This window comes from Podarcis bocagei, assembly GCF_964188305.1.
Source record: "Podarcis bocagei genome assembly, chromosome: 8".
Classification (NCBI taxonomy): Eukaryota; Metazoa; Chordata; class Lepidosauria; order Squamata; family Lacertidae; genus Podarcis; species Podarcis bocagei.
In genome coordinates this window covers 79,080,638-79,105,891 of record NC_138133.1, presented here as the reverse complement: position 1 = coordinate 79,105,891, position 25,254 = coordinate 79,080,638, and the positions used below count along the sequence as shown (strand labels likewise).

The 25,254-nt window shown below is 45.8% G+C and overlaps 1 protein-coding gene across 18 annotated transcripts in view; it reads left to right on the top strand.

Moving 5' to 3' along the window:
• Nucleotides 1-25,254, top strand: part of MTSS1 (MTSS I-BAR domain containing 1) — a 155,864-nt gene that overhangs the window by 24,575 nt on the left and 106,035 nt on the right. For all 18 annotated transcript variants that reach the window (XM_081204545.1, XM_081204549.1, XM_081204548.1 and 15 more), the window contains exon 3: nucleotides 3,644-3,717. In XM_081204545.1, coding sequence (XP_081060671.1) covers nucleotides 3,644-3,717 — 74 coding nt within the window. The remainder of the gene's footprint in view (nucleotides 1-3,643; nucleotides 3,718-25,254) is intronic.

The following is a 25,254-nucleotide window of genomic DNA, read 5'->3' as shown; positions in this document are numbered from 1 at the left end:
TCCTGGATAGAGAAGACCTTCCCTTCTGCAGGTTGATTCTCCATTGCAGGTGTCAAGGCCTCTACACCATTAACTGATGTTGGCAAGCATGGGGTTGCCCGCCACAGACAGGTTCCATCTTGAAGAATTCTTCATTTTGAACCTGTGTTTAGTTCATTTCTCTCCTGCTGCTGTGCCCTTGTTTTTAGTTTCTCCCCAAAGTCATGTCCCAGATTCCTTTTTAAAATTTAAATCTGAATATGCAATTAATTTAGAGAAGGAAGCACTTCAGCACAAGTTTTTGAGGTGAGCAGGGTCCTTAAGACCTACTTATTCATGAAGTGCCGGCTATATTTAGGAAGCTCGGATTTACATTTTGTTTCTTGCTGAGAGTAAGAATCTGGGGACCTGCTGCTACTGGATGCATGCTTGGAAAAGGGAATAAAAAGGCCATTGTGTTTGCAAGCCAAGGCAGCTTCCTAGGAGTTTTGTGTGGAAGGAATGCTTGGCCAAGCTACATCATCCTCAGACTTCTGCGATGAATCTGTACATCTTAAGACTGAAAGTGTGTGACTGTTTGAATGCTCCTCCAGCTGTTGTCCCTGTGCATTGAACTATCATGTCAGGCTAGAACATTTTCCCCAGGCTAGTTATGAATATATATAACGAGGGAGTCATATTTTTTGAGCAGGCTTCCTCAACCTCTGCCCTCCAGATGTTTTTGACCTACAACTCCCATGATCCCTAGCTAGCAGGACCAGTGGTCAGGGATGATGGGAATTGTAGTCTCAAAACATCTGGAGGGCCGAGGTTGAGGGAGCCTGTTTTTGAGGGTTATCTTACCTGAATTTTGAAGTGGTCCAGCCCAGCAACAGATGTATCCTTGTGTGATACTGCTGATTGTGGTTAGAAGAACCACTGATATGACATGCCCTTTTTTTAAAAAAAAAGGGAGGAGAGGAAGTCCAGCTGAACTCTCTTCCCCCTTCCATTTTTTAGTTGGAACATTCAAAGCTAAGCCTGCATTATTTTCCCTGTTGAGGTGCACATGGTCTCTGAATGCAAACACACACACATCAGCTTCTTAGAAGTGTAGAGTTGGAAGGGACACCCAGTCCAAACCCCTGAAATGCAGGAACGCAGAAACTGTGCAGGCCGTCCAGTGTCGTGTGATCTAGGGTGGACTCAAGCTATACTTGTGCTCTTACTCTCCAAATTCGAAATGGTGCCCTTCTAGAGATGTGGAGGGGTGGGGAATCCATAGGAAAAAATGGGAGAAAAGGACCCTCAAAAATATTTCCCCCACAGGCCTTCACATCTCTCGTATCCCCTCCTCCTGCAAATTAATATGAGTGCAATAAAGCAGGAAGTTTCCCAGTGCAAGCACCATTGAAGGCTTGTGCATTTCTTCCAACAGGGCTTGCATTGGAGAATGACCTGGCAGGTGGCATCGCATGGGCTAGAATGCTCTGGCATTCCATGTTGATGCGCCCAGATTCACCTGCATGAAGCAGCTGTTGCCCCTTGCCCCATGGTAGGGCCACCTCCTGGGATACTCTAAATGTAAAGTGGAGGCCCTGTAAGCTTTAGAATACCTGAAGCCGCTCTATAGGGACGCGAGTGGCCCTGTGGGTTAAACCACAGAGCCTAGGACTTGCCGATCAGAAGGTCGGCGGTTTGAATCCCCGTGACGGGGTGAGCTCCCGTTGCTCAGTCCCTGCTCCTGCCAACCTAGCAGTTCGAAAGCATGTCAAAGTGCAAGTAGATAAATAGGTACCGCTCTGGCGGGAAGGTAAAGGGCGTTTCCATGCACTACTCTGGTTCACCAGAAGCAGCTTAGCCATGCTGGCCACATGACCCAGAAGCTGTATGCCGGCTCCCTTGGCCAATAAAGCGAGATGAGTGCCGCAACCCCAGAGTTGGTCACGACTGGACCTAATGGTAAGGGGTCCCTTTACCTGAAGCCGCTCTGCAGTGTGAGCAAACAGATCTGTCCCTGCCAGGGATTTGTGCCAGGCTCATAGGCTCCTGAAGGGCTGGTCTGCTCCCTGTCTGTACCCAGCACTGTGCCGCTGGTTTGCCTGACGTGAGTCTAGTGGGCTTTTGCATACATTTTGCTAGATACCGCTGCACCTGTGGTGTGAGAGATAAGCCAGCATTGATCAAACGAGTACTGGGCCCATTGTGCAGGAGTCTGGTCAGAATGCTGCCCTTTCCTGTTGTTATATTGCTTAATGCACAGCACTCAGCTTGTTCTTTTTATCCTCAGAAGAGTTCTATGAGGTCTAAGCCTTATCCTCAAAGGCTGTTTTTTCCAGCTTTGCTAGACTGACCATTTATTTCTGGGAGTAGTAGTGTCAGTAGCCTTCCTTTCTGTTTTAAGAGACAGAAACTTGCTCCGTAACTTTGCGCCTGGAACATCCATAGATGGCCGAGAAGCAGGTGCTGGAGATAGTATAGTAATTTCGCCTTTAGGTCAGGAATTTACGAACCAACAGCATTGGGAGAGGATCGCGTTGAGTCTTCAGGGTACAGCTTAAAGCAGTGCCTAGCCATTGCGGTGCCTCCAGCACAATGTTGAACTACAGTTCCCAGCACCAGCACCATGCTGACTGATGGGAGTTGGAGTCAGGCAACATCTGGAGGGCACAGGCTGGCTATCTATGGCTCCAAGTATCATTTACAGTAACCCCTTCCCTGCACCATTTAAAAGCTTGAGAATTGTTTCTCTCCCTCTGTGTATTAAAGCACACATTCAAACATGATAAAATATGGTTTAGTTGTCAAACATGCCACTCAAATCCAGTAATTGCTTGGATTTGTAATTCTGTGTTCTTCCTTCTCTCTCCTGTCCAACGACTGTTTCATACTCTACATGAGTTTTTTAATTCAAGTGTAGACTTGGCTGGAAGTTGGGCTGATGTCGCTGCAAAACTCACATGATTCTTGCATTCATGCCAAGATTTTAGGTGCTGCTCTTCTTAGATGTACACCTCCCAAAAACTGACATGTGCAGAGGATGCTGTTGATAATAGTTCTTCACTGCATATCAGAATAATTATTTACCTTCCTTCATTCTTCAGAGCAGAAACGTTGAACCTGTAGCCCTCTAGATTTGTTCTTGGATTCCGAACTCTCCACCAGCTCCTGACAAGATGGCCGGTGTTCAGGGATGATGGGAGATTGCCTTTCCAGATGAACTACATATCCCATCATCCCTGCCCATTGGCTGTGCTGGCTGGGATGAATAGGAGATGTAGTTCAGCAACAGATTAGAAGGTTTAGATGTCCTCCCTCTCTCCTTTAGAAGCACCACGTGTCTTTTTGTTGTTGTTCAAGTAAACTCTGTAAGAAAATAGAAGAAAAGCAAGTTTTCTGTGGTGCCATCAAAAGCAAGAAAGTGATTTAGGGTACAGTCATACCTCATGTTACTTTTTTTCAGGTTGCGTCCCGTGGTGACCCGGAAGTACCGGAAAGGGTTACTTCCGGTTTTCGCTGCTCGCACATGTGCAATAGTGTATTTTGTAGGAGCTCAAATGAGGAGGTGGTTGTTGTTTTTCTTTTCTGTTTGCAATGCTAATGCATTTTCCTTCTCGGTGCGCAGAGTTCTAAATAAGCTGTGTCTTGCGGTTTCTAACATCACATTATCTGCCTTGTATTTTAGGACAACGGTGGTAGCAGCAGCGGCGTTCTTAGATGCCTTTCAGAAAGTGGCCGACATGGCGACCAACACCCGTGGTAAGCAGATGTTTCTCTTAACAGCCTTTGCTAACCTGATGCCCTCCAAATGTTTTCGGCTATGGCTAGTGGGCGCCAGATTGTCAAAGGAAGTTTGGCGAAGGCTGAGTTGCATTTTATTCTGTTGAGCAAAATATTATGTGATTTTAACATTAGCAGGCTCTCCCTGTCTCTCTCTCTCTCTCTCTCTCTCTCTCTCTCTCTCTCTCTCTGAAACCCTGCCAACAGCCAAATCTGTTAGACATCTGTGAAATAGTCCCCTGTTCCCTCGAAAGTGTGAATATGTACTACATGAGCAGAAATAATAAATAAATAAAAGTAATAGACGGCTTGGAAAAAAGCCGAAAAGCCAGAAACCTGTCATTGAAGTTTGACTGGTGTAAATAACAGGCACGCTGCTATATTTCGCCATCTGAACGGTATCTCAGTCCAAAATGAAAAGAGTGGGTTAGATTCCCCCCCCTAAAAAAGGTGGATTTACTGAAATATATTGGAGCGTGTTATGAGAGCTGAATGCAAATGTGTTTTGCAGCTTTGCGAGGTAAGTCTGCGGTTCATTTTACTCAGCTATGCTGCTCACGACCACCTGAAAGGAGGAGTAAAATACTGTTTCCAGTTTACAAAGACTTCCGTGCCCAGAGCTAATTACTTACTCACCATAGACGAGCAGCTTCTTAGAAGCCTGGTGTTTTTGGCAGTCTCACACTTGGAAGCCGAAGCCAATTCTGTATCGTTTGGCAAAGGTGACAGTCTTCCAGGGACCTTTCCTTTCCAGTTTGCCGTCTTTACTTATACTGTGAGGCTTCTGCTGTGTATGTATTCTTAATTTGCTCCAGAGGATTATATCTTGGCTCTGTTAGAATCATGGAATTGATAGCCCAGTCTGTGGAGGAAGAGACTCATAATCACAAGGTCATGGGTTCGAGCGCCACATTGGGCAAAAGATATCCCTTCATTGCAGGGGGTAGGTAGGCGTAGATGGCCCTCACGGTCCTTTCCAACTCTGATTCTCGTATTCGAAAGGTCTAGTTCAATCTCCTGCAGTGCTGCGTGGATTTTCATCATCATTTGATTACGCCAGTGTCTGTTTCCTGCTTTTCAGTGGGTAGGTAATATCCCCGATTTGGGGTGCCCGGCGCAGTGCTACAGAAGGCCACTTGGGAAAAATTATAGATTCCGCATCCCCTGCGTTAAGCGTCTAAAAAAAATGTATGTGTCAGCCATGCGTAATTATTGGCAACGCAACTTTCTGCTATTCTAATATTCCTAACTAAGTGACATGTGTGGCTGTGGCTGCAAAAGTGTGTAAAAAAATAAATTTATTTCGCCCGCCACAATACCTCAAGGAGTAGGGCCCTTCCTGATGTTATTGGACTACAACTCCCATCATCCCTGACCATTTCCCATTCTGGCTGGGACCGATCCAACAACATCTGGAACGCTGCGGGTTAGCAACCCCTGTCTTGGAGCTATGGGTGGTGTTGCAGTGCCATTCCTCCAGAGGTGGGAAAGGGACGTTGCGATGTCCAAAGGCATTTTGTGGTGATCAAAGCGGTGGTTGACGGTGCTGTCCTAACGTCGCATCTTGGTGGGGCCATCAGAAGAAGGGGCTGGAGGTGGAGGAGAGATAGACGGGCCTCGCTGCTTGCTCTCTTGCGCATGTTTCTGCCTCACGGTGTGTCCTGAGCAGTCAAGTTTAGCAAGGCCCCTAGAGTACCCTGGGCAAAGTAGCCCCTGCCAAATCATGCCTCAGGTTCGCTGTTGTGGCCTGACACTGTGCTTTTCTGCTTGCATTTGGGAACAATATCCGCTGGACAGTGTTTTGGTGCTTTGCTGTAGAGTAATCCCAACAGATTTAGTGCATGTATTCCAAAGCTGGTGGCTTGGGACCAGGCATAGGCAAACTCGGCCCTCCAGACGTTTTGGGACTACAGCTCCCATCACCCCTGACCACTGGTCCTGTTAGCTGGGGATGATGGGAGCTGTAGTCCCAAAACATCTGGAGGGCCGAGTTTGCCTATGCCTGCTTTAGACTTCCTCCTACATTACCTGTTTCCCCACCTTAACTTGTAAGATGCCCTCTTGCCAAAAGGTGCCCTTTAGAGATTTGGCAGGCATCTCTCCCTCTCCCTCCAGCCCCGAGAGCCAGTGTGGTGTAGTGGTTAAGAGCGGTAGTCTCGTAATCTGGGGAACCGGGTTCGCGTCTCCGCTCCTCCACATGCAGCTGCTGGGTGACCTTGGGCCAGTCACACTTCTTTGAAGTCTCTCAGCCCCACTCACCTCACAGAGTGTTCGTTGTGGGCGAGGAAGGGAAAGGAGAATGTTAGCCACTTTGAGACTCCTTTGGATAGCGATAAAGCGGGATATCAAATCCAAACTCCTCTTCTCTTCTTCTACGCTGCCCCCAAACAAACCAGACTGGGGAAGGGAGTCCAGGCACACTCCTAAAACAAAATACAAAAGCATATTCTGGGCAAACCCTCAAAATGCAAAGTTTCTGGTTTATTGTCGTCTTCAAAATACTGGTTTCTAGGAAGCAGCCTTTGCTGCTGTGTTGTTCTCGGAATAAACTTAACACCTGCGGGGGAGGAAGAGAAGCGAAGATCCTTGAATTAGGCCTTCATTTAGCCTCTGCACAAAATGGGTGAAATACGCCCTTCTTGTGATCTGAAAAGGCCCCATTTGGCGCTGCGACTTGCTTTCAAAGTCTAGCGAACGCTGGGTAAAAATAGAGCAATTAATTAAGAGCCGAGTTATTTAATACTGCTCTAATGGTTGAGCCAGCTGTTCGGTTGTAGCGCTGATGAGGAGAACTGCTATTTTAAAAGCATGTAGTATCGCACAGCCAATGTTCACGTGCAGCAGAATTGTGTGATACGGATGGGGGTTTGTGTATGCACGTTTGTGTGCGCTGCAGGTGAAAGGATTCCATATTGGAATGTTTTCCAACACACAAAATAAATAACTTTCTACTTGCGGAAGAGTAGCTCATCTGAAAAGCAGCTAGTTTAGAATCTTTCTCTACGATACGCTAGCTCAAGGGCAGACAACACAGTGCCTTCCAGATGTTTCAAACTATAAATCTCACGAGCCCCATCCAGCATGGCCAAGGGTTCATTGCTAATTGTAGGCTACAACATCTGCAGGGCACCATATTGGTTTCCCTTGTACTAAGCTGGTTGATATTTGTGGAGAAGCACTCTGGTGTATAGGGGAGTAGCTGGAAAACCCCCCGAACCTGCCAACTACTTTGGTTTAAGTTGATAGTACATAGGTCAGGCATCCCCAAACTCGGCCCTTCAGATGCTATGGGACTACAGTTCCCATCATCCCTGACCACTGGCCCTGTTAACTAGGGATGATGGGAGTTGTAGTCCCAAAACATCTGGAGGGCTGAGTTTGGGGATGCCTGACATAGGCAGATGCATCTACAAAGCCTGGGACACAAATTTTCATGGCCCTCTAGTGCCTATGGTGACTCATTTACCGGAAATAATGTATTTAGCATTAATTCTGGAAGCGTGAACTCAATTTTGGCCAAACTTAAGCCTCTGGGAGAATTGAGTGTACACTTTTAACTACTTCACATCTCAGTGGAACCAGAACTTTGAATAATGGCTCCTGATAGCTCTGTGCTCCGGCTGTTAGTGTGTCTCTGATTCCACATGTCTGTAGTTCTCTGGCGAATCTCTCAGAAAGGATTGCTTCACACGCAGGTAGCTGGGCTCGGTGATTCTCTGCACATTGGTGTCTTGCTGGGTGCAAATTGCTTCCCTGAAGCGGTACTTAGCATGAGGTTGCAATAGCGCTAAGGTGATGAGGATGCCCTGAGTGGACAGAGGCCACATGCTGCTTTTATTTCAAACTGATTCCCAATTTACCCAGCACGTACACCTGCCTTAAGGCAGGGCTATTCCCCAGGTTGCATGCTCTGCATGCGTGTGGCAACGTGCTACCTTAACGTATGCGTTGCTCCTATTCACCTCCCTTCCCATTCTTGCGTAGCATAAAGGAAAATGTAACGGCCTAGCAAATGTATCATAGGAACCTAGGAAGCTGCCTTATACAGAGTGAAACCTCTAGTCCATTTGGGTCAGTATTGCCTGCACGGACTGGCAGTTGCTCTTCCAAGATTTTAGATGGGATCTTCTCTAGCAGGATATATTGGGGACCATCTTCAAGCAGAGCAGATACCTTACCACTGTTCTGTGGCCCTTCCAGCGGGGAAGAGGAAATGCGCCGGTGTGCGCGCATGTACGGCTGTGTTAAAAGTGTCTTGTTTCGTGGCACAACGCAAAATGCTGACTCGTGTGCCTAATTGCAGAAAAGGGAGGGAGGGGGCTTTCTTTTTAAATAATTTTTAACAAACCTAATGGAAAACTGCCTGGTTAAAATGTTTAATGCCTCGCAGCATTATTGTTTACGGGAAGTTTGCCATCTATTTTAAGGCCTGGCCATTCTAGCTGAGGGAAGCATTTTATCCCTGTCAGTCCGCAGCAGCTCTCGTCAGCCTCCTTTTTATCAGTGTTCACTTTGCAGGAAGAAAACTACTTCGTGTATAATACTTCCATGTACACATACTGTATTATTAAAAAGGTAACACGCCTAAATGGAAAGCTAGAGTTACTTTCAGTGTCCTGTGGCCTTTGTCTACTCTTGTCTTTCCCTCCTGCCCTCTTCCAAGTACATACAGTATTAGTATGAAGCAGAATGCTCCTATTCAACAGGAATTATAAGCTTTATCTTGTTGCTGCTTCAACATTTAACCAAAACAGAGACTGTCTTAGATAAACGGAAGCCTGTTGAGTTCCTTGGTCAACATGTGACTTGCTTTGTGTGCGTATATCAGCTACAGCTTTGTGAAATGATGAGTGTTTGGAAGATTTTATCCCTCCCAGTTCTACAATCCAGTGATTCTGTGATTTATTTCTTGATTTATTGACTGCCTTTTAGAACACAGTTGCCCCTCCAAGGTGGTGTACGAGTCGTCATAAAAATTCAGAGATCCTCCTCATTAAACATAATGCAGTCTTCAATTAAAATCACATTAAGCCTCTTAAAAATAGAGCAGTGGCGAGGTTGCATTTTGCTTTGTGTGCCTTGCGTTCCCCCCGCCTGCCCTATATGCTTGCCTTGTTCTTACATCACTACCTGAAAAGCATTGTTTGTCTTTAAAATAAGAAATTATGGGATTGTTGGGTAGAATCCCACCCAGTGCTGAGACAGTTGTCCCTCCAGTGCAAGGTTCTCTGCTTGTGCAGTGGAACATTCTCCCCTCGCACGCCCCCTAAGTCTGTTCTCGGGGTTCCCTCAAACCTCTGGAGTAGATTTTGGGAAGATATGGGGCACATATAGCAAAGAGGGATGGCAAACCTTGCGCTGACAGGACATGTTAGTACAGGGGTAGGCAAACTAAGGCCCGGGGGCCAGATGCGGCCCAATCGCCTTCTCAATCCAGCTCGCGGATAGTCCGGGAATCAGCATGTTTTTATATGAGTAGAATGTGCCCTTTTATTTAAAATGCATCTCTGGGTTATTTTTGAGGCATAGGAATTCGTTCATTCCTATATATATATATATATAGTCCAGCCCACCACATAGTCTGAGGGACGGTGGACCGGCCCATGGCTGAAAAATGTTGCTGACCTCTGTGTTAGTACCATCCTTCCACAGGTGGGTCTAGCGCCACCGTTGCATGCTTTTTGTTAGTAGCTCAAGAAGATTCACATGCTTTGGTTGGAATGATGTTGTAAGAACTGGTGACCCCTGCAGAGAAAGTAGAAAGTGAATGCATTTTGATGGCTTAATTGCAATGCTGTTTTATTGCATTGAATGGCTGTACCCCTGCCCTGGGAGCCTAGGATGAAGGGGTGGGTAAGAAATGTATGTAATTATTATTATTTTTTAAAAAAATGTTTTGCACATCTTTTTTAAAGAGGGGCTGCATGCAGTAGGTGGTGATGCTTAATCCCCTGCAGTTGTTGCAATGCTCTGCTTCCATGTGTACTGCATTCTGATTCCTCATTGTCTTAAAGGGGGTCCTGTACCACTGAATTTAAGAAGACCTGATAAAATTGTCTTCCCTCCTCTCCAAAAAAAGGGGAGAGATATCATGTTGACTCATTGTTTGGGAGCTCCTGAGATAAAGTTGGCGTTCTTTCAACGGACTGCATTAAACATTCATAGGGGAGCCTGAGAGGAGTATTAAATAGCATTGCCTCTTCTTTATGCTTCCTCTCCCCCTTCCCCCTTCCTTTCTTGCATTTTCAGGTATCTAAATTTAGGAGATAGATAGAATTATAATTTGAGAGCTGCTGCTTACCCTGGAGCAAACAATTGATCTTCAAAGTACAATTGTTAACGAACCTTTCAACACCCCCTTTAGTATTTTGATTTTTTTTTCATTTCCTCTTTTCTATTGAAGTAGGTCTTTAAATCCCCCCCCTTTCCTTGTTATATGTGTGCCGCTGATTGATAAGCATAGGATTAGAATGGGCCTTAATCACACAGTGAATCACAAAGCACAATGCCTGGGTGGGCAGTCACCAGGCGATGAGTAAGTGGGCTTCCTTCTTGTTGACATGCCTTCAAGAAGCTCTCCTGCTTCTTGCCTACAACCACCCTTGAATCCTTTAGCACAGTGGTGTCCAAACTTTTTTCAAAGAGGGCCAGATTTGATGAAGTGAAGGGCCGTGAGGGCCGGCCAAAGTTGTCAACCTTTTTTTTAGGTTTGAAGTTTTTTTGGGATTGAAGTTGTTGAGGTTTTTCTTGGGATTTTACACCAGGAAATAAACTGCTGCAGGGGCCAAATTAGGCCCCTGAAACAGACTTCGGACATGCCTGCTTTAGCAGATGTCAGTCTTTGAAACCAGGCATAGGTCAAAGGCCCAGGAGATGTAAACAAGATGTAGTGATTGCCATCAACTTCATTGGCTTTCAAAGAGGATCAGAGGCTTCATGGAGGAGGACTATCAATTGGTACTAGTCACGGTGGCTGCATTCTTCCACCAATGGCGGGAAACAGTGTGCCTCTGAAGACCAGCTGCTGGAAACCACAGGAGGAGAGAATTGCTGTTGAGCTCATGTCCCGCTTGCAGGCTTCCCACAAGCATCTGGTTGGCATTATTTGAAATTAACAACCAAGTGAAGATGTCCTGGGCACCAGGATGGTGCCTGAGATCTCCACCATCTGAAGGTGCATGCCTGAGGATCACTGGATCTTGACTGTTTTCACAGATTAATACTCCATCCTGTTAGAATTTTATCAGTTATATTTTATCTGCACAATCAGAATGAGGTTCTGGAACCAGATTACTTTTTCTGTGCAGGAGCAGTGGCCATTAAGAAAAAGAGGTCGTAATAGGCCAGTATACATGTGGACTGTTCATGGATCTTGTTGAAGTTCTCAAAGTTCTTAACCTAGGTCAAGATCATCATCTGAACTAGCCAGATGTTAAACTAAGAATCAACCAAAGTCAGCCCATCATTTGTAAAATAAGACTTCAGTCTTGCTCAAAAATGGCAACTAGACATTCCGTTTTGGCGACTGCAATCCTGTCTTAAGGAGCCATTTGGCACCTAGCTTATACTGTATATCTGAGTTTCCAACATGGCTGGTTGGCCACTGTAGGACCAGGATGCCAGACCAGGTGGGCCACTGGCTTGATCCAGAAATGGTCTTCAGTGTTCTCTCTTCTGCATGCATTTGAAGGCCAAACTCTGTATCACTGCCAGGATACAGTGTGCTTCTGAATGCTGTGGAAACAAAGAGCTATTGCTCTCATGCCTTGCATATGGGCTTCCTATAATTGCGGGGAATCGGGATGTTGGACCTCAGTTGTGCCCTTACACAAAGGGTGACCATGGAACAGCCACAGAAGTGTGTTGGCAGAGACTTTGCCCTTGCTGTGCACCTTGGTTTGCCCTGTCGTATGGCAAGTGAGCACCTGAGAATTGTAGGGGAAGAACCTTAGCTGCAGCCCTCTTCTGCCTCAGGAGAAAACAATTTGTCCAAGCGAGTACAGTGGTGCCCCGCAAGACGAATGCCTCGCAAGACGGAAAACTCGCTAGACGAAAGGGTTTTGCGTTTTTTGAGTTGCTTCACAAGACGAATTTCCCTATGGGCTTGCTTCGCAAGACGAAAACGTCTTGCAAGTTTGTTTCCTTTTTCTTAAAACCGTTACAGTAATACAGGGTGCATTGCTTGAAGAGGTGCAGTTGCGACACATAGGTGTGGTAGCCTATTTTGAGGTTTTTGAAGACTTTGGTGATTTTTGAAGCTTTCCCAAAACTTCTTTTGCAGCCATTTGGTAAGTTAAACTTTTAAAACTTTTTTGGGGGTTTTTGGATTTTGGGTTGGGGTGTTTGGAATTCAAGGACTTGGTGTTGGGGAGGGGTTTGCAAGAATCTGGAAGCTTGTGTGTTTTTCCCCCTGCATTTTTATGATTTTCTGTGACCATTGGGCCACTCTGCTGTTTTTTTTTAAAAAAATCTGGATTTGAATTTCTGTGTGGTGGGTGGCTGGGGGGAACAGTTGAGGAGGGGTTTGCAAGAATCTGGAAGCTTGTGTGGTTTTTTCTGCATTTTTGTGATTTTCTGTGACCATTGGGCCACTCTACTGTTTTTTTAAAAAAATCTGGATTTGAATTTCTGTGTGGTGGGTGGCTGGGGGAACAGTTGAGGAGGCGTTTGCAAGAATCTGGAAGGAACGCATTAATTGAATTTCAATGCATTCCTATGGGATTTCGTGCTTCGCTAGACGAAAAAACTCGCGGAACGAATTAATTTCGTCTTGCGAGGCACCACTGTACTTGAGGCCCATAATAAATTGGATGGGTATGAGGTGACAGGTGAATCTTTAGGGCTGGGCTGAGTCTCTGGGCTTCAGTTGGCTATCTCTACAAGGCCAAAGTGAAGCCTTTGATTGGGATTGACCAACTTGGCAACCGGGAAAGTCTCCCACGCTTAGTCCTGTGACAGTTAAGGTTCTCCTAGTCACTCCTGTGTCATGGTGTCACACATCTCCTGTGTGACTGCTTACTAATAACTGGAATACTGAAATAGATTTTAAAGATGCATATAGCTGAGTGGGAGGAATTGTTAGTATTCTGGGGTGTTGCTGTTTAATCCAGAGCTGAGTTGCTTATAACCTGCAGCCTGCTTTTGCGATTTGTCAATCCTCCCCCCCAGTTTCATTTTGTGGTGGTGTTTTTACAGCCGTGTTTGCTTATTCCCTTTTAAATTAGAATTCTCTACAGAGCGGAGAAAGCTTAAGAATGAAAGGAAACTGGGGTGTTTTATTTTAAACCGAGACTCTCAGGGAAAACTGAGAAACTGAATTCTGGTATATTTATATCTTCTTGGCTAAGAGATGGCAGTGTTGTGTGTATTAAACATAATTAGCGTGGGAAGAGGCAACTGACAAAGGCACAGGCCTATACTTTCTCAATGATGCTTGTGTTGTGTTTTGCTTAAGAATTAATACAGTTCCAATGGGAATTAATACAGTTCCAATTACCGCTGCTGTGGAGTCCTTTTTCTGTGGAGGTATTTCTAGCTTGGTAGATAGAATTGCTATGGCAACCAACATGGCTGCTGTGGTGCATGGGCCTTGTAAAATACTGTATGTAGGCTGCGCATGGTCGTCTTTTGCCTTTGTCTTGTACATACATTTTGCGGAAAGGAACTATTAACTGAAGTTCTGTTGTGTTCAGATTACGGGAAAGAGGAGTTCAGATGAATTTGTTGTTGTTGTGGTGGGAATTCACTCGTCTGAAACACATATAGAGGAACCTGCCTTGAGCCAGGTGATACCATTGGTTCATCTATCAGTACATGCATATGGTGATGGGGTCAGATGCCTTAACACCAGTGATCAGCTGGTTGGCACATCTGGCAAAGGGCAGATGGATGCGGCTTGGGGAAAACAAGCCCAATTAAGCCCCCGGGTTGGAGGTTCCCCACAGTTGATGTAATGTGTTATCTGGGGTAGAGGTCCTTGATCGCAACGGCTCAAAAAAGGTCACTGTTATTGCAGTGCATTTTCCGGAATGGTGTCTAGTGTCTGTGCTCAAACGTCTCTCATTTGGAGTAGAATGTGTGAAGAATTGAAAATGGTTGTCACTTTCTGCTTGCACCCAATACCTGGTAATTGCATTAGGTAATTGCTTTTTTGGTGTCTGGTGAAGGCCCTAAAGCTTCCAGAACCTTCCCACGGGCAGATATTTTCAAAAACTTATGTGGCTGCCTTCGTTGACTATTTGTAAGGCTTCTCAGCTAGGCTAATTTCCTGGTTCCATAAAACTAGCTGTATCAAGGGATGAAAATGGACGTTCAAAGTGGGGGTAGATTCGACTTTATTGAAAGTACGAAATTGCTACCTATTTCAAACATTTACTCTCTTCATTTTAGAAGATGGGGTGAGGGGGGACTGTAATGGTGAAATCTTTATCATCAGAGCTTTTCCTTGTTAGAAAGCAGGGCATCCTCAAGCCTATTTTCAGTGTTGATTATTTTTTCCTGTTAGAAGCCAGGTAATTGATGCTATGGCAACGGCAGTGGAGTAACCAAAACATCAGAGGGTTTTCTTTTCACGAATCTGACGCACTGGGTAGCAACCGTTTCCAAAGACACACGTCGTCTGCTATTTATTGATACGCATCAATCAATATTTGTTCTGATTTACTTCATTTCCCACAAGGCGTGAGGGAGAAGAGGAATGAAAAAGTCTTAGGGGGGGTATAGTAGGCACCCCGGAATTGGTCCTACAACATCCTTCCCCAACCCGGTGCCCTCCACATGTTGTTGCTCCACAATACCCATCATGTCTGATGGTTGGGCTTGCTGGCTAGTGAATCCAATGACATCTGGACGGCTTTTGGTTAGAGTAGGGCAGGCATAGGCAAACTCCGGCCCTCCAGATGTTTGGGACTACAATTCCCATCACCCCAGCTAACAGGACCAGTGGTCAGGGATGATGGGAATTGTGGTCCCAAACATCTGGAGGGCCAGAGTTTGCCTGTGCCGGGAGTAGGGTGTCATTTCAAGATTGGGAGTATTATGGGACTCTCAGGCTGTTTGAGGGGGCAGCATCTAGGTTGGCTTCCAGGAGAAGGTGCTTTGGAGGTGAACAAAACCAGGGGAGTAGCAGTATTTGCAGGGAGATTACGACTCGGGAAGATGATCAGGGTAGCAGATTGGTAAGGGGAGCACATCCCAAGTGGAAGCAGTAGCAATTTAGAGGGAAGTAGTGGGAAAAGCCACAAAGGTAGCTTGGTGGGGAACGGGCTGAAGTTGGGTAGGAGGATTCTGTTGGGGGGGGGGAGAGACTTGCTGTGGCTTCTGCTGACCACATTGGGTGCTTAGGAGTTGTTTTGGACATTAAGTGATTTGGTGTGAAACAGGAAGCACAACCGCCATTGCCTCCTCCTTCGTTGCCCCTCTACTATCTGAAATGGAATTTAGCATCTCCTCCTACCTGCGGGAGATTTGCAGGCAAAAAAAGCTCTGCAGTTGGGTCTCAATAGAATACTTGCTCTGTTCTCTTCCCATTGTTGCTTTCCTCCTCCTTTATCAGCACCTTTTAAAAATTTAATAATGCACTGAATGTGTGCCTTTGTATTCGTTTTCCCATTCACCGTAGGCATCTTTCTAATTTTATCTGCTGAATTTTGTGTGTCTGTGTGTGTGTGTGTGTGTGTGTGAGAGAGAGAGAGAGAGAGAGAGAGAGAGAGAGGCAGCTTTGATTTGCTTTTAGCAGAAAATCATCCCATCTTCTTTACAATCCCATCTCCAGGCATTCTTCTTTTCCTCCCCCCTCCTCTCTCTCTTGCACCCTGCATCAGTTTTGTTGTTGTGTTGAGCAAGGATGCAGGACTGTACATTCAGCATTGTTTTAGAGGGGAAGTAAAATCCCTGAGCCCACAATTCCGTGAGGCCGAAGGCGGCATGTTGAGGCAACCTGCAGAGATTTAGTATTGAAAGACAGCAAAGGGCACAACAAAAAGAAGCGCAGTGGAGTCTTAATTCAGTTTTTAAAATGTTCAAAATAATATTTTATTTTATTTTTTGCCCTGTTGGGTCAGATTTTGTGTAATAAAGCAAAATGGTTCACTTCAACACAGATTCTTGATATATCCTTTGGTTTGCAGAGTAAAGGTACTAGGATTTAATTTGACAGGCAAAACCCACTGAGGTGGGTGGAGGGGAAAGAGAGCGAGGCAGAGGCAAGGTCAAGGACGCAGACAGCCATGAGATTATAATGACTTTTGGGGACCTCACTTGCACATCAAAACAGAGCTCTGTTTAATCCTTAAACACAATGGCCGGTGGCGTTTTGCGTTCCTGCTTAGGCATTTCCCTCCTCTTGTGATGGACTCTTCCTCCCAGAGAGATCCCTGAGCTGCACGATCTGATATTCCAATTATCCCTGGAGGCTGAAGCTCTTCTGTGTTGCCTCTCTGAACACATTGCAGAAGTGTTTTCTGGCTCATTAGCACAGCTCTCACTCCTGCATGCAAGGCCAGAGGTTTGGTTTTTTTTGTCGTTGTGGAGCAGTTTAGTCACGGTTGTCACAATACCCCTTAGTGGTGTACATTTTGTTCGACTGTTTTATGTGCTCTAGCTGTGACAGTAAGTCAACTCCACTCTTCCGTTCAGCGGAATCTGTGATGCATGTTCAAAAGAATTTTGGCCCTCACTTCTTCCATATTTTTTTTTTAAAATGGATGGTTGTCCTGTCTCTATAAAGCAATTTCCAAATGCCAGTGTTGGTTAATGAGTGTTAGCCTATGGAAAAGACTCTATTCCCAAGAACTGAGGGAGGTAAGCAAATGCCATTATTTCTGCTGTTCCATACAACAACCTGATAAGATAGGTGAGTATTGTTAGGATCTTCAAATATCTTTAGATATCTGAAGGGCCGTCACATGGATGATGGAGCAAGCTTGTAGGTAGGCCCTGAACCAGATGACGAGAAAGGAGATTTTGACTAAACATTAAGAACTTTCTGACAGTAAGAGCTGTTCGACTGTGAGACGGTCTCCCTCTGAAGGTGGTGAATTCTCCTTCATTGGAGGTTTTTAAGCAGAGGTTGGGTGTAGGGTTGGGCATTACAATGGTACCTCGGGTTAAGTACTTAATTTGTTCTGGAGGTCCGTTTTTAACATGAAACTGTTCTTAACCTGAAGCACCACTTTAGCTAATGGGGCCTCCCGCTGCTGCCGCACCACCGGAGCACGATTTCTGTTTTCATCCTGAAGCAAAGTTCTTAACCCGAGGTACTATTTCTGGGTTAGCGGAGTCTGTAATCTGAAGCGTATGTAACCTGAAGTGTATGTAACCCGAGGTACCACTGTACCTGGTTTTCAACATTGTGATGGATCAGCAGCTGAATATCACAATATGCTGATATATCACGATGTCTGGAACGTATCTCGGCTGCTTCTTCCTCTCCACCATAGCGAAGGAAGAGGTAGCCAAGATACATCGACCAGTATGAGGAAGCCCCCATTATGTCCTGGCTCGTGTGAGCTGGAAGGGGGCACAGGGGCTTCCTCAAAGGGGCTTCTGGGCGAGCACCTTGGCCTGCTGGCCTGCGCCTTTGCCGTTTGTAGGCAGTTTGAGCTGGAAGTACATCCCTGGCCACCGTGATTTATTGCCAGCTCAAAATGTCTGAAATCGGTATCCTGATCTGAACGCCATACCGGTTTCAGACGATTTACCAATATATCAGCCAGCTCTAGTTGATGTCTGTTTTTTCAGGAATTCTTTTGCTATGATTCTTGCACCGCAGGGGGTTGGACCAGATGGACCTTGGTTTTCCCTTCCAACACTACAGTTCTATAAATCTCACAGAGGGAACGATGCATGGAAAATGCCAAAGCTTTTAGAAGAGCCATGCTGGATCAGACTGGTAGCATATCTAGTCCATTATCCTGTTCTCACATTGGCCAACCAGACGTCTCTGGGAAGCCCCAAAGCAGAACTGGAGAGCAACAGCACTCTCCCCTCCTATGGTTTCCAGTAGCAAGTATTTGTGGTGATTTCAGGGCTATATCTGGGCAGAATATTAAGCCAAAGTCATGCACGTTAAAGTCTTGAAACTCTACACATGGATTATTATGTTTGTCTTAAACATTTGCCTTGGGCTCGTTAAGGACTTGTCTACAAAACTATTTGCCATCCAAGGTAACAAATAGCACCAGTGGCCCCTCTTCCCACCGAATAGTTAACTTAAAATCACAGTACTAGTTATAACTTCAGTTGAGTTGCATTTGAGCAGTTTTGCATGGTAAACTCAGTACTGTATAAACATTGCAGCCTTCCATGTGGAGCGTGACCACATAACCACATTTTTTGGTGACCTCTACCTTGGCCAAGTGGCAGGAATGGACTTCCAGTTAGCCTATACCATCAGTAGTTCATTGCCTGTGGCGCAAGGCACTGGTTTTGGGCTTCTTCCTTACAGGAATCCATATTTTTCACAGCGTTAAATACCCCAAACCTGAGAGCTGAACTGCATGATCAGTACATCAACACAGTGTATTTCTTGGCCAGACTGTACACTTGAGTACCAATGTTGTTTCGGACTGGAAACATGCTTATTAACTCTGCCATATTTAGAAGAAAAGCATTCTCGTAACTTTCTAGGCTAGAATTCTCCCTGATTTGGTATATGTTGAGGAAGTGGATCTTTCTTTCTTTTTTTAATTTGGGAAAGAGGATCCAATCCTCTTTCTGCTGCTTAAAGCATTACACAGCAGCAACAGATGCACATTTACGTCTGACTATAGAAGCCCATTTATTTAGGTTAACAGCAAGTCCATCAACCCTGAATTTCCTTCTTACGGGAACCAGAGCATGTGGGGTGTGTTGTGTTATTATTTTAAAAATGCAATTAATCAGCTAACGCCTATCGAAGGCAGTGCATGCCTTCAACTTGTACAGCCAACACCCTTTAAAAAATAAATGAAAGGGCACTAATCTGCAGCCAGTTGGCATCGCCTTGGGTAATTGGCAAAGGGTAGGAGGAGAAGTATCTCTCCGCAACGCTGGTGTTTGGAATGGTTTCACACTGCTCCTCTCGCAGCATTTACTTCTAAGCAAAATTGAAAAAAATTTGCATTATTCCCTGCTGTGAGCACCAGGGCTTAGGGACCGGTTACTATAGAAACTAATATGAAGGGAGCTGCCTGGGAGTTCGGGCTGGAGCTGCCCAAGCTTATTTCACAGTACGGCGCAATCCAGTGTGCAAGTAATCTCCCCCCCCCCGCCCTCCCCGCTTTTCCTCCAAGAAGGGAACGCAACACAATTTTCTCTGCAGAGGCTCTGCATGCGCCTCCTCAAAAACAGGCAGAGAGTCTGTTTGGGGGAGTGAGTTGGCAGCAGAAAACTGCGCAAACGTGCCCATCGCGATAGCTGTACGTTTGGGAGGGGGGCATGAAGCGCAATGGTGCAAACCCCCCCCCCTCAATACAAAGATGCCTTTCTGAAATCTTTCTGGCACGAATTGAAAATGCAAGTCCAGAGAATGGGTGCTCCCCTCGCCATATAACACAAAAGGACGGCAGATGGATTGCAAAGGCAGTATTCCCAGTTGGCAGTGGGTTTCAGGTTCCCTCTTGTTTTACCAAACTGCCCCCCCCCCAGTGCTGCCAATAGAGTAGCAGTTGGAGGGGCCCGAATTCTTCCCTCTGCCCACAACGATCTCAATAAACAGTGCGGGGTCTGAGAGGGAGAGATCAGAATAGAGTGAACTGTCAGTTCTCCCTCTAAAAAAGGAAGTAATATCTGACCCAGACAATGCTGTCATTGATATCTGTGTGCTGGATATCTTGCTTATCTGTGTCTCTTGTAATAGCACAAAAAAGTCAGTGTCTTGTCTCTGCTCAGCTTAGAGGCCCTGGGCTGTAGCACGGTGTCGTTTTTCCAAAGGTTATTTTTACATAACTTCACTCGCTGGTAGCTTATGAATGAACTATAAATAAATTAAAGCATTAAAAGATGCAATTGGCTCCGTTAAAAAAATATGAGTTAGTTAGGGGGATCTCGGCATTTAATTTTTTGGACGCTCCGTTTATCTGCCCAAAATTGGCTTGGGGTGCAACAAATCATCTTCCTGTTCACGCACTCGCATTCTGGTGCGGCTTGGGCTTAATCCGCGAGCAGCGATGGAAACCCACACTGATTTTAAAGTTGAAGAGTTCATGCATTTGTCTTCCCCCAGCTGCTGCTGTTCAGTTGGGAGTTTTGGGTAGTAACCTAGTTATGGGAATGTGTGCGCTGCTGCGAACGTTTCCGAAAGGTGGTTGTGATACTTGCAAGCTAAAATAAAATGCAGAAGGTGTGATACTAGTTTCTGATTGGCGTAGTAGAAGTCAATCAGTCGGTTTTCCAGTTCGTTCAGTCTTCACCGATCGGTTTTTGCATTTAGACTTGTCTGCCCAGAAAACTGTGAACATCTACTGCAGAACACAGTCAGTTGCAGAGGCTTCTGGGGTGCAAACTTGGTCCGTGTGAGGCTCTCTGTTGGCCCCATGGGTATCACCTTTGATGTGTGAGGATGCATTCTGAAAACACCACGCAGAGGCCACAGGCAAGAGAGCACACAGGAAGCAGGTGCACACCTGGTTGAGCTGACAACATCTGTGATGGCCGGGTGCAGGTTAAGGGTGGATTTTCCAGCTGCACATTTTAGGTAGCACTTTGAAGGGGTCTCATGTTAAAAATGTGCCAACAGGGCTGCTGTCAGTTATGATATTAATGTGGTGGTCCTTTCAGAAGTTGTTGGGTGAAAGGGCAAGGTGGGATCATCACCCACTGTTCAGGGTGGTGCTTCCAGAAGCAAGCTCTGCTCTTATTTCCATGCAGCTTTGCTTCATAAGATGTCCAAAAGCATTGACATCTTGTGTTGCTATAACCAGCCCATACTTTAATTGGGTCTTGATGCTAAGAGCCCTGTTTGTCCACAGGGCAGGTAGTTGTGGCCTGTGAAAGGTTTGGTGGGCGGTATATGATGCCTGGTCCTTCCATCTTCCCCTGTTTTGACATGAAGATGGGCATACAGTGGTACCCTGGTACTCAAACGCCTTGGTTCTCAAATGCCGAAAACCCGGAAGCAAGTGTTCCGGTTTTTGAACATTTTTCGTAAGCTGAATGTCTGATGCGGCTGTTAGCTATTGTTTCCAGGGCACCTGCACCAATCAGAAGCTGCACCTTAGTTTTCAGACATTTCAGAAGTCAAACGGACTTCTGGAATGGATTAGGTTTGGCGCCATTGTTTTTGCTATTTATTTTGTGTTTTGGAGGCTTTTTTGGTTAATTTGTTTTTGTGACTGTGTGGAACTCAGTTCAGCCACTGATTGATTGATTGTGTGACTGCGGAAATGGAGAAAAGCCCCCCATCCAAACAATGGCTATCATCAGTGCAGGGAAGAAAAAATAATTATTTTACACCTACAATACTGTCTTATTTATTTTATAGTACAGTGCATTGATTATTGCTTTCATTTTATGGATCAATAGTCTCGTTAGATAGTACAGTTCATGTTAAATTGCTGTTTTGGGGGTTGTTTTTAAAAGTCTGGAACTGATTAATCCGTTTTGCATTATTTTCTATGGGAAAGTGCCCCTTGGTTTTGGAACGCTTTGGTTTTGGAACAGACTTCCGGAACGGATTAAGTTTGAGAACCAAGGTACCACTGTAATTTCTTAGGTTCACTTCATGCACAGGCTCCTTAATGCGACCCTGCGGGGAAATGCCCAATAAGGTTTTGCCAAGATGGGATAGCTCAGTTGGTAGAGTGTGAGACTCTTAATCGATCCCCATGCTGGGCAGAAGATTCCTGCGTTGCAGGGGTTGGACTCTACTATTCTGTGATAACTTGACTATTGCTATATGGAGAGCATTACAAGGACTCCTAGTCTGGGATGAGGTTCTGTGTTGGGTTCCTGCATGACAGAGGCAGGCTGTGGTAGCCGATGCTTCATAGCATATGAAGAGCCTTACTGGGCCAGTCTAACCAGTGGGAGCCAGTGTGGTGTAGTGGTTAAGAGCGGTGGACTCGTAATCTGGTGAACTGGGTTCGCTTCCCCGCGCCTCCACATGCAGCTGCTGGGTGACCTTGGGCCAGTCACACTTCCCTGAAGTCTCTCAGCCCCACTCACCTCACAGAGTGTTTGTTGTGGGGAAGGAAGGGAAAGGAGATTGTTAGCCGCTTTGAGACTCCTTCGGGTAGTGATAAAGCGGGATATAAAATCCAAACTCTTCTTCCCATATTTTTCTTACCATATTTTAAGATGCTCCCGACCATAAGATGCACCTAGTTTTAGAGGAGGAGAACAAGAAAAAAAAAAGTTCTCTCCCTCTCTGCACAGCGCCTCTTCAGCGAAGCGAAGTCAGAACAGCAAGAGGGATCGCTGTGCAGCGAAAGCAGCGATCCCTCTTGCTGTTCTGGCTTCTGGGATAGCTTCTTCAGGGCAGGGGGAGCGTTCCTCCCGTTGCCCTGAAGTGATAGCTGCGCAGCCTGCATTCGCTCCATAAGACGCACAACGGTTCCCCTTACTTTTTAGGAGGGGGAAAGTGTGTCTTACAGAGCGAAAAATACAGTATATAGCATCCTGTTTCAAACAGCAGCCAACCAATTGCCTGTAAGAAGCCACCAAGCAGGACATGAGAGCAGTAGCGTTCGCCCTGCTTTTAGCAACTGGAGAGTGTGCGTAAGAGAGATGGGGAACTTATGGCCCTCCAAATGTGGTTGGAGGGCAGTTCCCATCATCGCTAACCACTGGTCACACTGGCTAGTGCTGATGGGAATGGGAGTCAGCAACATCTTGCAGACCACAGTTTCCTTACCCCGGCTTTACAAGCGTGCAGTGCTCTCCTCTTAAACTTTTTTCTTTCTTTCTTTTAAAAAAGCTGCGTAAGTGTGACAAGGAGATTTTCTTAAACTCTTGCAGCTTGGGTCCACTGCACCGTTTCTCCATCTCCCAGTCAATATATATGTGCTGCAGCTTGTTCTCCGGTGGGGCTATTAAGGGAAAGGAATTGTGATTTGTTGTACTTTCCCCTCCAATAAATGTGGCTAAAGTGAAGCAAAAATGGAAGAGCAGTATTGATGTCAACTGTCAGGAGACGTGAATTTCGAAATACATTGTAAATAAAGGATGACTTGCTTTTAAGGGAGGGCAGGGCAGGGCAGCGCTGATGAGAAAATTGCTTTATCAAGCAGTAGTCTGCTTGGGCATATAAAGGCTGGGTTCTTTTTGCTTATAACTGCAAGTCTCTTGGTTAAATTGAGAGAGAGAGTAGATACGATCTTCTTAATGGGGCGATGATGGTATGGAAATGCTGAAGGATGAGAACTACTGGGGAACCACATTTCCCCAAAGGGACAGGTAGTTATGGTGCCACCATTTTTGCCTTGATGAACACATAGATCCTTAACTCACCGTTTCCCAAACTTGGGTCTCCAGCTGTTCTTGGACTACAACGCCCATCATCTGTAGCTGGCAGGACCAGCAGTCGGGGATGATGGAAACTGTAGTCCCCAAACAGCCTTTCCATGCATTCAAGGGATAAGGTATAGAACAGGCTTCCCTCAACCTGGTATTCTCGAGATATTTTGTATGGCAACTCCAGTCCTGCCTAGCCAGCAAGGCTGATAATCAGAGGTGATGGGAGTTGTAGTCCAGCAACATCTGGAGGGTGCCAGTTTCAGGATGGCTGGTGTATTTGCAACTCCATCTCAGGAGCCTGTGAATGCTGTCTCTGAGTGGGGCAGGCACAGTGTTTTTGAGTCAGTAGGGGTCAACTTCTCTGGCTCTCCCAGTGGCGTCTGTCTCCCCTTCCTTGCTATGAAAGAAGAGGTGGTTTCTGTTTGGCACGAAGTTTCAGTTGAGCTCATATCTCCCACCAGCCATCTGCTCTGCTTTCCTCTTCGCTTGCAAAAATGGCGCGTTGGCAGCAGGGCAAATTCACTCCTGTCCCTGCCAGCCGCGCAGGGGCAGGCAGTCGGTTGTTATTTAATGATGCCTCTCCGATGAAGCCATCTCAGCGTTGAAATGGTAAGGTGTAGGGGTAGGATTCTGCCCATCCTTGGAAGTGCCCATTTTGGGACAGTTTACCTTGCCCGAAGTTTGCGAACAGTGCTTTCAATTTAACTACATTTCACTTCTTAAAAATACCATAACAAGATTTTGCATGATGATTCCTGAGATCAAGGAACAGGTTTTCGTGTGTGTTTGGATGCAGTTGGATGCCATCTTGAATCAAGGTGGCAGAGGGAACCTTGCAAAACTGCACTGATGGTAACCACTGATTTCAAAACTTCAATGATTTTGGGATTTCTTAGAATTCTCAGACAACGCTAAGCATGAGGTTTCTGACACATAGAAGGAGCCAGTATTTGATAGGGTGATGTATTGAGGTTAATTACCCCTCTGCATCCCGGATAAATTCTAGCTTTCCAACTCATACCTCAAAACTGTGCAAGTGGATACAGTGGTGCCTCGCAAGACGAAAATAATTCGTTCCGCGAGTCTTTTCGTCTTGCGATGTTTTTCGTCTTGCAAAGCACGGTCCGTCGCAACTGCGCCTCTTCAAGCGGCTTTAAGAAAAAAGCGCAAGACGTTTTCGTCTTGCGAAGCAAGCCCATAGGGAAATTCGTCTGGCGAAGCAACGCAAAACCGAAAAACCCTTTCGTCTAGCGAGTTTTTCATCTTGCGAAGCATTCGTCTTGCGGGGCACCACTGTATAACATTTGATTTAAGTAGGGCAGGATCCTACCCCCTGCCTTCCTCCCTGGCCCCCACCCTCTCGTTTTACAAGCCTGGACTTAGGATGTTAGAACTCCCAACTGGGGGCAACATTATTGTTTTAAATACGGCTTCCTACCCATGGGGGGGGGGGAAGAATGCTTCTAATAAATTATCTCTAGCAGGTGGAATGTTCCTCTTAATTTTTTAAATTATTTCTCCCCCTATAAAGTGCCCTTCCACGTTGAAAGCTTTCCCTTAGCAACAGGGAAGAAACATTAAACATTAACGGAGTGTTTCTAAGTCGGATGGCATGAAATGGGAGCAAGTCAGTTCGGTTTACCTTTGATTCACTGCATCTCGGAGAACTGTAAAAGGGAAAGGTTGAAAGGACAGCAGGTGAATACCAACCATTTCCCTGTCCTACTTCTCTTTTTTCAGTCGTGGCTTCCAGATAACTTGCCTCGCGGCATCAAAGCACATTCCAGACACGACTTCTCTGTTCCCGGATTATCCTTTTTTTATTTTAAGTGTGCATGCAACACGATGCTACAGATGTACGCGATTGCAGTTCTGGTTCACAAAGGATGGCTTATTGGACCTGATGCATTTTGACTTTTTCCCTCCGGGGCAATTTGAGAGCTGTACTGGATCAGGCCAAAGAGACCATTGAGTCCATCTTTCTGCTCTCACAGTAGCCAGTCAGATGCCCTCGTGAAGTCCGTAAGCACAGCTGGAGTGCAACCAGTACGTTTCCGAGCACAATTCAAAGTGCTGGTGTTG